The sequence below is a fragment of the Crocodylus siamensis genome, chromosome 4 (genome assembly GCF_052110815.1).
Source record: "Crocodylus siamensis isolate JL-2025a chromosome 4, ASM5211081v1, whole genome shotgun sequence".
Classification (NCBI taxonomy): domain Eukaryota; kingdom Metazoa; phylum Chordata; order Crocodylia; family Crocodylidae; genus Crocodylus; species Crocodylus siamensis.
In genome coordinates, this window is record NC_143398.1 from 185,914,121 (window position 1) to 185,929,817 (window position 15,697).

Genomic DNA, 15,697 nt, shown 5'->3' on the forward strand with positions numbered 1-15,697 from the left:
AATTAAACTCATGTGACTTCCAGGATTATTGCTGTCTTCAGATATGATATATTTTTGCAGAGATTAAGTTTTTGTTTAAAATGTTACTTCTAACAATCATTTTATATCAGCTAACTGTGAGTTAAAACCTATGGAAGAGGAGAGAAAAGAGGACAGAGAAAACATTTTTAATGTTGTAGAACAAAAATTATAACCCTCATTAGTAGCACAGGATGGTCCCTAGAAAATATTTTACATAGATAAAGAAATTACTACTGAATTAAAAAGATACATATCTGGGATAAATCTAAGATGAAACTTGGATCTTATGGCTCAGCCACTGTGACTCATCTTGCCATAATATTAATGTAAAGACCTGTATGAATGAGTTCTAAGATGTATCAGTAATGACTGTCACATTCCTTAATGCAAGGCAGGCTGTTTTTCCTATGTTATATAAAACATAATTTCCTGTTTGCTTTGTTTTAATAACACATCCTAAAACTTGCAGCAGCAGTACTAGCTGAGTTGAACTGCAGGGAATTTAGTATCAAACTGTGTATTGCAAGACTACTAGAGATCTACCTAAATTGCACTGAGGAGGTGAAAGAAAAATCATGGGCTACTCATGGCATGTTGCACCATTTTTGCAGCGCCCCCTTGCCACTCAGTGTTGATTGATTGATGAGCCCCAGTGGCCCCACCTCTCATTGCTGCCCATTGTGCAGCCCTGTTCCTTGACATTGTTCTGTTAGGAACAAAATTTAACCTTCACTTCACAGTATTTCTCCTTCTTGCCACAAGGAATGATTCTGTTAGATAGTATGTTCTTCTCTAATTTAAATGTATTAATTATTCACAGGTGTCTGGAGTTCTTGCTTCAAAATGAGGCCAATCCATCAATTCAGGACAAAGAGGGGTACAACACAGTGCACTATGCTGCTGCTTATGGCCATAGGCAGTGTTTGGAATTGGTGAGTAAGCGTCATTACTTCAGAGAATTGAAAACGTTGGGCATTTGTACACGTGCTTGTGCTGCAGCAACGGGCAGTTTTAAAAGTGCCTGGTGCTGCAGCACCTGCAGTTGTATAAGTAGCAAAATGTGCGTTAACATTAAGAAAATGGCAGCAGTGCGCTTTTGAATTGAAACGTATCAAAGGTGTTTTAGTTCAAAAGGACACTGCTCCGATTTTCCACATGTTGACATATTTCATTGCATATACAATTGCATATGACGAGTCTGATTAATCGAGTCTGCTCCGATGCACCACATCTCCTGCGTGTCCTAGCACGAAAATGTATGTGTATAAATGCTCCTAGTTTTTTTCTGATATCTTTTAATGTACCAGCTCTATAGTTGAGACAGATGTTGGACAAGCTTTCAGGCACATCTTCAAAAGAAGATTAGGGCAATGTTATAAATGCTATTGTTTGGCCAGCATCCAGATTGTTCATGGTGCGCCAGAATAAGGTGCAGTACAAATGTATAGAACTATATGTCATTTCCCATTTTTATGGTCCTGCACAGAGCCCAGAGTAAATGAGATATTTGTAAGACATTCTCACTGGGAGCAAAGAGGTTGTATTCTCTTCTCTGTCCCGACATCCGCTGTCCTATGACGTTAAGGAAAAGCTCAGCTGTTATATTTTGTCCGTGTAGTCATGGAATTGGCCCAGGCCCAGCTGTCTTATTGCTCTGAAAAGAATGAGTAGGAAGCCCTGTTTCTCCCTTGCATAACAGAACCAAAATGGATCCAGGTCTGTTTACAGATTTTCTGTCCAAAGGAGTGTGGACAAGGTCTAGATCTCTGTGTTTAGGACTGGAACATTTTAAAGTACAGATGTCATGTTCCAGTTCAGTAAAAAACATGCATATACTTAGTGATAAATACATAAATAATCTAATTTCAATTCAGCAATCACATGCTTACATGAATTGTTGATTTCTAGCTTTGCTTAATGGTAACAGACATTATAACGTCAGTGTTGGTAAATGTTTGTTTGTATGTAACTAATGCTCACAGATAAGACATCACTTACATGTTGAGGGAATATTTATTGCAAGCCACTTCTTACCATCAATTAAAGAAAACTGGTTATTTTTTTAAAGTTGTTTTGTAACAATTGTTGTGTTCCTATGTTACCATAAATCATTCCAGCAGTACATACAACATAATTCCTGTAGGTTTATGAAGTATCTAACCATTGGAAATCACATGAAATAAGGAGCCATTAAACTTGTTGTTAGTCAAAAAGCAAATTTGCTAGAAACATTGTAATGTGAATTGTGCTGTGAAATGTTGTGGTGTGAATTGTAAAATTACCATATTTATTCAAATCTAATATGATCCTCTAATAATTAGGTTCTATACATGTAAAATTTATAAATTTAATACAATTTTCCAACATCTTGCATTCATCCCTCCCACCGCAGCAGGCAGGTAAGCAGGGAGGGGGCAGGTAGTGATCTTGTACTCAATTCAAAGATGAGGGGTTTTCCTCTCCATGTTAAATGGGGGTGTGTGTGCAAACCGTCTTATTAGAATCAAGTAAATATGGCATGACATAGACTAATTGAACTGCTTAATATCTGAAGTATTATTATAAAGGGTTTTTTGGGCGGTTTTTTGTTTTACTTTGTCCAGACTCTACTCACCCCCAAAATGATATTCAGTCCTTATTTAAGACATCATTAGAGCTTGTGTTTTGTTTTCTTCAACATGAGGTTCTTACCATTAGTTCCCGTTTGTTTTTGTTAGGAGTAATTCTTCGGCTTTTAGAAATTATTATCATGGGCCTTCATATTAGTAGACTTCCATGTTGTTTTAATGTATTGTTTGTATTTAATATCAAGGAGAAGTTGGCATCAAACCCTGAAGTAGTGAATATCAGAAATGTTATTGTACCGTAGATATAAAGATGGAAATCATTTTTATGATATTATTTATTCATTTTTTTCCCCAAAGAAAAGGGTTCTGGTATTTTGCAACACATTTATCTGCTAATAACATAGCCCTATCCCTCTGATAAAATTGCCCTTGGCAACGCTTCTCTAACATGATTGTGTTTGATGGATATATGGTTATTTATGACTTTTAGAAGACTATTTCTGAGTGCCGTGATACAAATTTGTCCAGGACTCATTAACAGGGGAGTATGTGTGGTGAGAGACCCTTCAGTGATTTTGGTTTCAATTTATTATGCCCTCCAGAAGTATGGATTTTTGTCTTGAACCACAGCCTTAATTTTAGCTATTGACTGCAGAAGGTTGACTGCTGCCGTTATTCTTCGTTGAACAAACCAGCCCTTACTGCTCACTTGCAGCTATGATTTTTCTTTTTATTGTAATTTCCTTCATTTCTTGCTAATGGAGAAAACAATAAGGGCAACATACAACACATTAACACCAAGTAAAATTACACTGCAATCCAAAGCAAATGTTTTGTTATCCCAGTGTAACTTCTACATTAGGTGCATTTACAGTATAAGGACCTGTTTTGTTTGATAAAACTACAAGACACCAGCACTGGGAGTATCTTACCCCAGTTAATTTTTATTGCTGTTTACTCCTGAAGTAACTCTACACTGAGTCCTAGTAAGTTCCCTAGCATAGGGTTTTATATCATGTATCCAGTCCTGTTTTTACATTGGTACAGATGTTGTTTACACCAGTGTAAATGCATTATGTTTGCAGGCCCTTAATCCCCGAATGTCATTATTTATATTCTCGCTGTACCATTTATTAATTTCTGAAACTTGACTAATTAAAATTCACAATACTGCCAAATATACTTGGCTATCTCCTCTATTATAGGAAACAGTGAGGACACTTTGCTACTATTGCATGCAGCAATAATTTCTAATCAACACTAAGGATGAATCCACTGATTAATATATAGGGTAGGTTCATAAAGATAGTAGTAATGTCCAAGGAGAGCTTGACTAGTTTTATTGCTACATCATTGAAACAGGATTTACTATTCTTTTCATGTCCATAGTACTGCTCGTCAAAATAGTGTTAAGCTAAAGAAGATAAACATAGGGTTTCAGCTGTCCTTATTTACGTATTTAAAACAAATGGTGGACCTCCAAATAATCCAAATTCTCATATAAACATTTCTGCAGACATATCAAGAAATCATTAGACTGGACTTGAAACTTTTGCCACAGCAGTATTTTTTTCTACTCTAAGGCAGTTTGATGCAGTGGAACTTAAAAATCAATAGCAATGATTCTAACAAGAGATAAAATGCTAGCTCTGAACCATTAGTAATCATCATAGGAACTTTAGCATGAGGCTCTTCCTTCCAAATATCCAGTTATTTCCTCCATTTGGCAGAAGAGATTTTCAGACAAGGATACTAAGGCCTCATCTAGCTGAGCACAACTGTGTGGTATGTGGTGCCAAAGACCCACCTGCGGTGCCAAACACCACACATTCAGGCATTCCCCATGCTGCTATTTTGCAGTGCGGGGCAGGGTGAGAGAGGGAGGGGAGGGAAGGGTTTGACCCTGGGAGATCTTGGGGTCAAAAAGACCTGCGTGGAAAAATGTGGCAGCAGCACACACCACTCAAAACTGGAGCCTGGCTGGCCAGAGCCACGTTCCAGCTGCTGGCTAGGCTTCCAGCTGCAGGAGCACAACAGCTGCAGCTTTCCTGGCCCCCAGGACCCCAGGTAAGGCTGCTAGGGCCAGCACAGTTGCTGGCCCCAGCCTCCCCTACCCCACCTGGGGTAGCCTGCTGCGTGCCAGAGTGTGCGTGGCACAGGTGTTCCCCAGGGACAAGTAGTAGCAGCACAAGGTGTGCCAAACGTCTGTGCTCATCTGGACACAGCCTTAGAGAGTAAAAGTTTATTTACAAGATATCATATATGAATGTATTACTTGCAGGTTATAACAGATACTAGACAACACTTTCATGAGAACAAAATTGTTTTATATGGGTATAAAACTATTAGACTGGATGGAAATCCCATATGAAATACTAGTGCTTCAGTCTGCTTCAGTTTTAATTAACACTAAGACTGAATCAGTGGATTTACTCTGCAGTGGACAGTTAACAATGTAGACTAGTCCTGGTGAAAAAATACTTGAATATTGTCTTACTGGAATTACTTTTTGTGAATTTGTTCCATATGTACAATACCAGACTAAAGGAAAACATTCACAGAAAAAAGATACAGAGGAGTTCTTGCTTGCCCTTTATTTACATATTCACCAAATTGACTTTGCACATGTCAGTAATCCTGTTGACTTCAGTGGGAGTATTTGTATGTATAAAGTTAATCTGGTAGCAGCATTAATGAATGATCTTAAGTAGGAAATAGAATGAATGCTTGTTTTAAGTATTCTAGAATATATCAAACACTTTAAAGTATGATAACAAATGATTTTCTGGCTTATGGTAGTTTCTGCAACCCACCCATTTCAAACTGTAAAAACTGCTCACATTGACATGAAAAGATACGAAAAGGAAGTGATAGGTTGAGATGGAGAGATATACAGAATTTTATCCCTGATTTCTTCAGCATTTCAGTATATCAGGACTACTAAAAATGTTTGAGTTCTGTTGGGGAAAGAAGGAATTTGTGCATTAATTTTGTTGACCTCTTGGCTTGTCTGTTAATTATAGACTCAATTCTGGGAGAACCTGAACTGAGTGCTGTAGGTACAATCGGAGAAAAGGAGTATTCGTGAAAAGGCACATGCTTTGAACCAGGCTGGTAAATGTTGACCGGTCATCCAGTGTTCTCAAATTTTGTTGGATCAGACAAGCTTCTTGACTGCTAACACCTGCATTGTCTGGGGCACTAATGGGCTCTACTGACAGTAACTACCATATGTCATTAAACAAAAGGGGATGAGAGTGAATGCCTGAATTCTATCTCCATTTGAAATCAGCCCTTCATAAAGACACTGGAAGCATGAGTGAATGAATGTCAGTCTTTCCCATCTGCTTTCATTCTGCTAAAAATAACCTCTCCCCCTGCACATTTATTTAAAAATGAACTGATTCTTTAATGCTTGTTAGTAAAAAAAAAAATAACAGCTGAAGCCATTAGATAATATTTCAGCACCATGGTGAGATTAGTATCGCTAAGCTATATTGGTTTTTAAAAATTTGTCCAGTTCATTTAAATGGACCATTACTGTAAAATCTGAGTTGATAAGCAAAGTGTGACATTTAGACTCTAATTTTAAAATGGAAGTGATATCTTGGAAAAACATCTAAACTCTCTGGATTGGTTAAACTAATTTTATGTGGGTTTAGAGCAAGTAAAATAAATGTCCTTCTGAAATAGTGCAATTTCTTGATTGGCTGTAAGAATTCATGATTCATTCTTGTTTTAATGTGTTATCCTGTCTGTGTCAACAAGAAAAATCACCCTTTTGGATGAGTGAGTCAGTGCAACTGTTAATACAGTTAATATGGGATGAGATGAGAAATCATAACTAGAAGTCAAATATACAGAAAAAGCAAATCTTAATATGACTTTTTCGCTTAAGTGAGGTAACCGGTGTGGCTCTGAAGTGTGAGGGAAAGTTCCTGCTATCAAAAACGCATCTTAACAATGCAGAGAAAGTAATGTGTAAACCTAGTATGTGAAAAAGCTGAAGTCACTAATACAGCAAGCCTGTCATGTGGTTAATGGTCATTTTATACATCCCTTAGCAACAGCCATCCATCCAGCCATCTGTGTCATATGGAGTGTAGGCAGACAGTAATGACTAGTGGTAGGTGAACTGCAAGCTTGGTTTGGATAAGCATTCAAAAGGTTCCTTGATAAATCTAGTTCTTACTCAAAGGCATGTCTAAGATGGAGCTCTTGGGCTCCTTTACTCCCTGTATGTATATCTCTCTTTTGGGACATAGTTTGACCTGCCCCAGTTGTGAATTTCCTTCAAGTGTGTGTACTTAAAGTACATTGTAGTACTTAACTGCTAATTTTAAGCAAGAGGTGGCTACATTTCAGTGGTGAATTAATTTGTTCCTCTGTGGGCATGGGCAGGTGGACAAGAGATCCGAAAGCTCCCAAATAAGAGTCATTAATGTTGTCACACGATAGTAGAAGCTGCTGTGCCATAAATTCATTCCTAACTAACCTCACTGCAACTTGGTTCATGTCCCTGTGCTTTCGCATACCTGATTGTACCAATGAAAGAATACAGAAAATGGTTTTGGAAATATAATTGAAACTAAAATACTTTTTCAGTTAAAAAAAAAATCTATAATTCAATGTATGGTATAAGTGATGTGGTGTAAAGATTTTGGCCTCACTTCTGAAAAAGATAAGCATATACTTAAAAGCCTTACAAGTTAAGGACCCTTACTGGCACTTGTTTGGGATGATTGAAGTAACTTAACCATGTCCTATTTGTCCCAAACTCAGGATAATACTTGTCAAACTACAACAACACATCTCTCTTCATTCAGTAAATTTTTTGCAGTAACAAATTCAAAATCAGAAATCCTTATCTCAAAAACAAACAAACCCAAAAAACAACCCTTCCTCAAATAATAATTCTTTTTATTTGAAATAAAAGGAATCTCAAAAGTTATTTGTTCTTTTTTCTGTACCTCATCATTTCTGTGCCATCTTTTGAGTCACCCCACCTCTTGACTTTTAATTTTTGATGCTGGCAATAGTGTAGTATGCAACTATTAGGTTAAATATTTGTAGTAGGTAACCATATTTTGGTTTAGATTTTAAGTGAAGTTTGGAAACTGCTAGATAAATGTGGCCATGATTGACTGGTACTAAAATAATTTATCATTGGATCCATACTGTATATTAAGCATGTCCTGTGTATATCATCCCCTTATACCTCGGTGGCACTGTGATTTATGGCAGAGGTCACAGTAAACTAGCTACCTTGTAGCAGAAGTGGGGATAAAGCACCTTGGTTTAGACATAAAGGCTAAACTTTTCATCTACTGTGGAGTAAGAACATGGACAGTGGAGTAAGACAACTCGCAGTTACTGTAGAGCGGCTGCACTTCAATGAATTCCTACTCTATATTACAGCAAGGTAACTCGTTTGTGTATTCTGCAAGCAGTTGTTTTATCTTGGAAAAAATGTGCCGGAAGCAGAATATGTGGCATGGAGCAAGAGAGTTTGCTGTGTTCCTTAGTAAGTCTTAATAGAGTCAATTCTTGAGGCAGAATTGTTTCCTTAAAACTATATATTTGTATTTGAGCTGAGATCTCTGAAAGAAGGGTTTCTGTCTCGTTCTCATTCCGAAGTATTAGTGTAAAATAAACAAATTGTATTAATAATATACTGGGGCTTTGCAGCACTGATTTGGTTTTTTCTTTCTTTCTTTTTTTTTTTTTTGCTTCCCAATTGGGAAGCTGATTTGCACAGCCCTGACATCAGTCAGTTCCCTCTTGACAGAAGAATGACAAAAACCAAGCTAGGATTTTAAGACAGAGGTTTTCTTACCTTTGAAAAGGAACTGAGGGCTGTTGCTATTTCCTTCATGATCAGAAAGTTTGTGTTGAAGATTTTTTAAAAATTAATGTCAAGTATATATAAGCCCCTTTAATCCATTGAGTCTGTAGTAGAGCATGGCATCACGTTAGCTGATATACCTCAGAAACAGCCTTGAAAGGATGGAAGGCCATGAAAGGCAGGATTCTTTGGGAGCAGCCGAAGTGTTATTTATACAGGAAGTGTGTTGGGTATGTGAGAGAGTTTTGAGGAACAGCATTGGGTTTTTGACTGTAAGTTGTAATTTACAACTTAAGTTAATCATGTTTATAAAATAAGGGATATGATGCTGGTCAGTTACTGAATGCTTGCAAGGAGGTGGTCCATCCAGAAGGCAAGTGGCATATGTGGTGGATGTAAATGTCTTGTTTATTCTCTGTGGCCAGCAGGTTATCTTGTGCCACATGATCTTTCTAAGTGATACAAGTTTCTTGCGCTTTATGCGGGTTCTGTATGTGCAAATTCATTCTTATGTGATGACCCTTTTTATATCAAAAATTCATTATATGCGAGGTAAATTCACTCATGTGATCGGTGTGGTGGAAGCCCGCAGGCAGCTGCTTTGTGCAGTGCATTGTGGGAGTGACACGCACCAAAATATAGTCTGTTGAGTGGATCTGTGCTCCTGACTCACTGTCTGTGACTTGTATTTCTGTAGTTGCCATCCCCTTTATGGTAACATTCACCACCATCCTGTGCTTGTGTGTACTGTCTGCTGTTGGTGAGTACCAAAACTGTCTTGTAAAAGTGGTAGAAATTGGTCTGGGAGCCAGTTCAGTTGATGAAAGGTGTTTCTGTCCAAAAGCTTGCTAAGAAGAATTTTTCCAACTATTTGAGTTGGTCTAATACAAGTTATCGGATTTACCCAAAGAACCTTGTCTACCTATGTCCTTAGACCAACGTGGCTGCATTTATAAAATAAGGGATCCTAATATGGTGCTGGTCAGTTACTGAATGTTTACAAGGTAGAGGTCCATCCAGAAGGACCTACACCCACAAAACAACCAGTAACTTAAAAGAGGAAGAAAATATTTCTTCCCATCTCCAAAAGTGCTATCTTGTTTAGTAACCAAAATGTTGACCAGAACTGAATGTAGTGAACTAATTTTTGCAGTGTAAGAAATGGTATCAGGTTGTAGGTGGCATATTATCATATCAGTTTAGTGTATCACTAGTCTGATTATACAGATTAATAGATGCAATGTTAAGAATAAATCACTAGCTTTCTACAGCTGTGCTTCTGTAATGGAAATGGGCTGAGGGAAGCTCTGAATAGTTTGAATGTATACACTGTTGTAGCACAACTGCTTTTCTAAATTTAGTGCAAAAAACAGCTGTTCTTATTTGCAGGAAAACTAGGAGACTTAATTAAATAAATCTTCCTATGCTCAGAGTGGATAACTAGTGACTTTCCGAATTGTATCACGTTTCCTTCTCTGGACTTCAGCTCTTCTGTACTGATGCCTATATTGATAGATAGTGGGGTGGGGGGTAAATTTGTTTATGATGTACAGTGGTTCCTGTTAAAATTCCATTCCCAAAGTGCAGGTTTCCATTAAAATCAATAAAAATACTATGAAAAAATATCTGTAAACTGTGGGGAACAGTTTACTCTTACTAGTTTACCTACTATGGAAACTAAGGTATAGAGAAAGGCAGGCAAAATGAAAGGTATAGAGCAGGGCAAGGGCAACCAAAATAATCAAGGGTATTGAGCAGTTGCCATACTAGGAGAGTAGGACTCTTCAGTCTGGAAAGTAGAAGGCTGAGTAGGTATATGACAGAGGTCTATAAAATCATGAAGAGTGTGGACCAAGTGAACGGGGGAACTGTTGTTCACCTAATTCCAGAATACTAGAACTAAGGGGCACTCACTGAAATTAGCAGGAGACAGGTTTAAAACTAAAAAGAGAAAGTACTTTTTATGCACTGCATATTTAACTTTTGGAATTTATTGCTACAGGAGGTGGTAGAGGCAGATAGCATAGCTGGGTTTAAAATGAGGTAGATTATGGATGGTAGATCTATTAATAGCTGTTGAAGAGAAAGATTGGAGGTATTTCCTCTGGTATGTCTGAACCAATTATGCTGGATATGGAGGGTAATGGATAGGGGATAGATCACTCTTGATCTATCCAGTTCCATGCTCCCTCTCTAGCATCCACTTCTGCTACTGTCATAGCCAGGATACTAGGCTGATTGGACCATTGGTCTCACTTGTGTGGCACTTTTTTCTTACATTTTAAAGTAAAGAGCATGTGCTTAGGTCAGTGTACAGGAATATGGGTATGGTGAACTATAGAATCTCTTGGCACAGTAAAGAATGATATATGCTTAATTTTTTGACTGCAGATGAGGACAGTGAGCTACGCTGGATATTCATATTAAGTGGAATTTAGATATGGTGTAATCAGTTTTGAAAGGGCAACAATATTGTCTCTGTATCATTGTAAGTGGAGGTGCATATGTAGTTAATTAACATCATGGATTGTTTGTACAGTGTTTGGCTTCTGCGTCTGTTCTCCATATTAATTGGAAATATTTTCCTTTTACCAAGGCAAAAAAAATTGCATTGCTTTTGTGTTCACAAAATAAATCAAGGAGCTAGATTCATCCCTGATGTCGTACCACTCAAGCCAGTGGAGCTGTACCAAGTATAAGCTTGGCCCTGTTAGCATTTCTGCCTTGCTGCAGATAAGATTTTATCTAGAAGAAAATGTATTTCCTATCTGCATTTGTCTTGGAGTTATGTTCAAAATATTTTGAAAGGGGAATCTGGCAGGTCTGCTCCTAGGACTAGCTGTGGGTAGAATGATGAACTGTAAAAGCAAGATGAAAAGAGCCCTTTTATAAAAACATTGTCACAGTTAAAAATTTGATTGCAAATCTATTTTTGTTAATGGACAAAATCCTATTCCAACTGAAAATGGTTTAATAGTGCTAGATTGCATAACCTGAGTTCATGATGGTAGAAAAATTACAGCATAATAAACATAATTGCATTTTAGCATTCCAAATATATATAATAAAAACAGAATAATCTACTTCTTCAGCCCTCTGCAAGGTAACCTGCAGATGAGCATTTGTTCTTCATGTGCATTTACCAAAAAGAATACTGTTGTTTAGGAAGGCAGTGCTTTGCAAAATTATATGTTTTTAACATTAACTGCAGTGGCGCTTCTCTCCAGGAAGCAAAGTTTAGAGATGAAGAGTATGAGTCATACCGATGTATCATACATTTTAAAGCAATGAAAACTTTTGTGGCTCAGTGTTTTATTAAACCTCACCCCATTTTCATCTTAGTTTTTAAATCCTAGTGTAAGCAAGCTGTGGAACAAAACTGGCAAATACCTAACTCCTCTGATGTTTAATTAATAAATTAATTATATTTATTAAGCAATTTATCAAATGAAGTAAAGATTTGTTTCTGACTGGAGTCAAGTTACAGTTACAGTGATTCGGTATCACTAATACTTCCATATGGCAAAAATAATCTCTTCTGTAAAAGCATTGACAATGTATAGTGTAAAATATAAAATTAAAAAATATAAATTTTATGTAAATATTTTATATAAATTGAAGCATTTCAGCATGCAGATGCTTCAGAAAGAGCATTCAGGGAATCTTCTTCCCAGAGGTATGACTGGTCAGCACTATGCCTACCTGCTATCCTCTCTGCATCCTCTGCAGCTCTGGTAGCATGAAAGGCAGTGGTAGCATGAAGGGCAGTGTGACACCAGTGCAGAAGCAGCAGCCAGAGGTTTGCTGGTGTTGGAGATGATGTCACCTTCTTGTTTGCCATTGACCTGTGTCCAGAGACTAAAAAACACTGGTTTTCATTGGCAAGAAAAGGTGTCATCTGCCCAACCAGCAGCAAACCTCTGGTTGCTGCTCCTGCATCATCACCACTGCTCTGTTGTCCTGTTGCCAGAACCACTGCAGGGCAAGTGCTGTGTAGGGAGTAGGGGGAAGATGGGGGATGGGAGGGTAACGTGCCCCTCGAGCTCCTTTCCAGCACTTCCAGCCCTCTCAGCCAGTGCCCAGGGTTCATGCCCTGCTTGCCCACTGGTTATGCTACTATTCCTATCACTTGGTTGTGTATGTGGAAGTAAATCTTAGAATGCTTATTAGGAGGCATGAGAATTACATACATAAATCCTTCATGCTCCCTCTAAATAGCACATAGGCAACTAATTATCAACTTAACACAGCCATTGGATGAGAAATTATACTCTTTTTGTTATTTTAACATAAGTACATCCAAGGACAGAGAAATTCTATGTTTCTATAGTTTGTGACAAGAAAACTGAGCTAATGTCAAGAGTTTGTAACTTTAAAAAAAGTGTGTATGATATCTATGTGTGTATGTATATATTATAAAAATAATAATTTTTAGCATGGAAAAGTACTTAAAGCTTTATGTTGACACACAGGTGAGTCACGCATTCATTTTTCATCGCCTTCCCCTCCTTTATTCCAATGAAGTTTAAATCCATTATTGTGAGCCCCATCTTGCAGTCATAAGTAGTCTCATTTGCCCCAAGAGCAGAACCTGCAGGCTCAGGTCTTAATTTATAGTTCTGTTCATGCCAAATGTGCAGTACAATTTTGTATACAGCCAGGAACTAACATGAAAAACTTGCAGAGAAGAGCACCACCATATTTTCCTAGTTGTGTTTTAATTGTACTGATTGCCATTTTAATCAAACTGGAAGCAAAACTCCATTGAATGTAGCAAGTAAATAAAGAAGATTGCATGTTGTATATTCTGATATTCTGTTGTTATTACACAATTTCTTATATTCACTCTGATGAAAACTGAACAGAGCAGCCATTATTTCTTAACCAGCATGCTATATACTTCAAACAAATGCATGTTTCTTTTCTCCTTTTTTTTTATTATTTAAAACAAACCTCCTGACTTCTTTAAAGACTAGGTTTCAAGATTTTGCTAGGAAAATCAATCACTGTATTTTTTCCTCAGAACTTTGGATCAATTGCATGTATTGATTAGCACATTTTCCGTATGATAAAATAATGCTGCATTTGGCTTCTGACCAGGAACTTGAACCTTTATCTCCCACATTCCTAGTGAGTATTATACTGGCTAGTTTGGGATGGGTTCCTCTCATTCTCTTATGGAAACTCTTCAGCTTTGTATAGATTATTATTTATTGGTTGTGGTGCTTGCAAAGGATGTGAGAGTGAAAAAACACTGGCTCCTTACTCCAAGGAACATGTATTATTTTGTGAAGTGGAACAGCTCCAATAGGAAAGAGTGAAACCGATGTCTAACCAACCAGTGGCCAAGTGGCCAAAGCACTCATCTGAGGTGTGGGAATCAGAGATTTAGGTCCTGGACCAGGAACTAATAGAAGCTGAACCTAGTTATTCCTCATTCTTGAGCAGGTTTTTCTCTCTCTCATTTTTCATGAAAAGCTTTGAAAAGCCTCTGTTTTTGAGGAAGTGGGGAAAAAAAGTTTGAAATCTTGGAAATATTCATTGAACAGGAAAATTCCCACCGAGCTCTATAGCTTCTTCAGGCATCAGTGTTCGTTCCCCAGTTTAAGCTGTGTCCATACTAGAGAAGTTTATAGATATTAGGGGCTGGAAGGGACCTTTTGAGATCACCTGGTCCAACCCCCTTGTGCGTGGGCAGGAAAGACTGTTGGGGTCATGACTCCAGGAAGGTGAGTGTCCAGACGTTTTTTGAAGATATCCAGAGTAGGTGATTGTACGACTTCTAGGAGGAGTCTATTCCAGACCCCGGGCACTCAGGTTTTTCCTTATGTCTAATCTAAAGCGGTCTTCTAGCAACTTATGACCATTAGTCCTAGTCTTCCCTTGGGGAGCCCTGGCAAATAGACATTCTCCTAGTCCCTGATATGCGCCCTTGACCAAGTCCCCTTTGAGTCTTTTCTTCTCTAGACTGAACAGACCCACGTCTCTCAATCTCTCATTGTATGGCCTGCTCTCCATACCTTTAACCATATGCGTAGCCCTTCTCTGGACTCTCTCAAGCTCCTCCACATCCTTCCTGAAGTGTTGTTCCCAGAACTGGATGCAGTACTCCAGCTGCAGCTTCACCAAGACCAAGTAAAGCGGGAGGATGACATCTTTAGTCTTGTTTGAGATGCATCGATAGATGCATGCCAGTGTTTTGTTTGCCTTGTTGGCTACAGCATCACATTGGTGGCTCATGCTCATTGTTGTACAGGTTTTGCTTATACATTAATCTGAAATCAGTCTAATTAAGTGGGTGCAAGCTTGTCTTGGTACCTGTTTAAAATTTTAGCTTAATTTGGGAAGTCACTGGTGTGGGTGAACGTGACTTAACCAAGGATCAACCTATTTTAAGATTTCAGAAAAACACTCAAATGACTGCTTCCTTCCTAGACTGGGGCTTTCCTTAGTTTTCATTTGGTTGAGTTAAAATAAACTGCTGCACTTCTCTAACCTGCCTTCTTGCAGACATGGAAAAAAAACAAAAATCACTTTAAATTCAGCACATTTCCAAAGTGAGCCCAACAGATACCCAAAAGAGGCAGCATGTTACTTTGACCCAGCTTTGCAGCACCTGTATAGATCAGGTGCTTCAGTGGAGTTATTTTTGGTGCTTTTATCTAATAGCTGATTGAATCAAAAAGCCCCTCTGAAGCATCTGATCTATACAGATGCTGCAGAGCCAGGTCTAAGTAAAGCGCTGCTTTTTCTGGTAGTATTTTTCTTTACCATTTCAAGCAGCCTACACTCCCTTATCCCCATTTACTGATGTGCTATTTATATAATTTCCCAAATTACCTTTAGCCCATTGAGTTAGAATAATTCTAAGGCTAAAATATCTCCTCCATTTGTTGTCGTAAAATGGAAGAGAAACTAATCCCTGTCTGATCTATTGGGCCTGCCCTATGTAGTTTAAAGCCTCTGACAGCCATGTTCAGGCTTACCTATGTCAGCCAAGGAAACTGCTAACACTTTGCTAGCAAAAACTCTTTAAATTCAGCTCTGGCAAGCATGCTTTTCCACCACCCTTGCAGTGTAGCTAGTGCCTGTGTCTTAACAATTGGAGTGCAGAGAGGGATCAGACTCAGAGCTACATGTCGATCAAACATTTTTGCTTCGTTTTGAAATGACATTAAAACAATCACAACTAATTGCTTCTGTTGGATGACCTTGTGTCAGAAATTATATCCAGGCATAATTATTGCAGAAGTGCATTGTCTTA

General features: G+C 38.1%; 1 protein-coding gene across 8 annotated transcripts in view; it reads left to right on the forward strand.

Moving 5' to 3' along the window:
• Window positions 1-15,697, forward strand: part of ANKRD44 (ankyrin repeat domain 44) — a 230,805-nt gene that overhangs the window by 167,418 nt on the left and 47,690 nt on the right. For all 8 annotated transcript variants that reach the window (XM_090045188.1, XM_090045187.1, XM_090045192.1 and 5 more), the window contains exon 16: window positions 842-953. In XM_090045188.1, coding sequence (XP_089901314.1) covers window positions 842-953 — 112 coding nt within the window. The remainder of the gene's footprint in view (window positions 1-841; window positions 954-15,697) is intronic.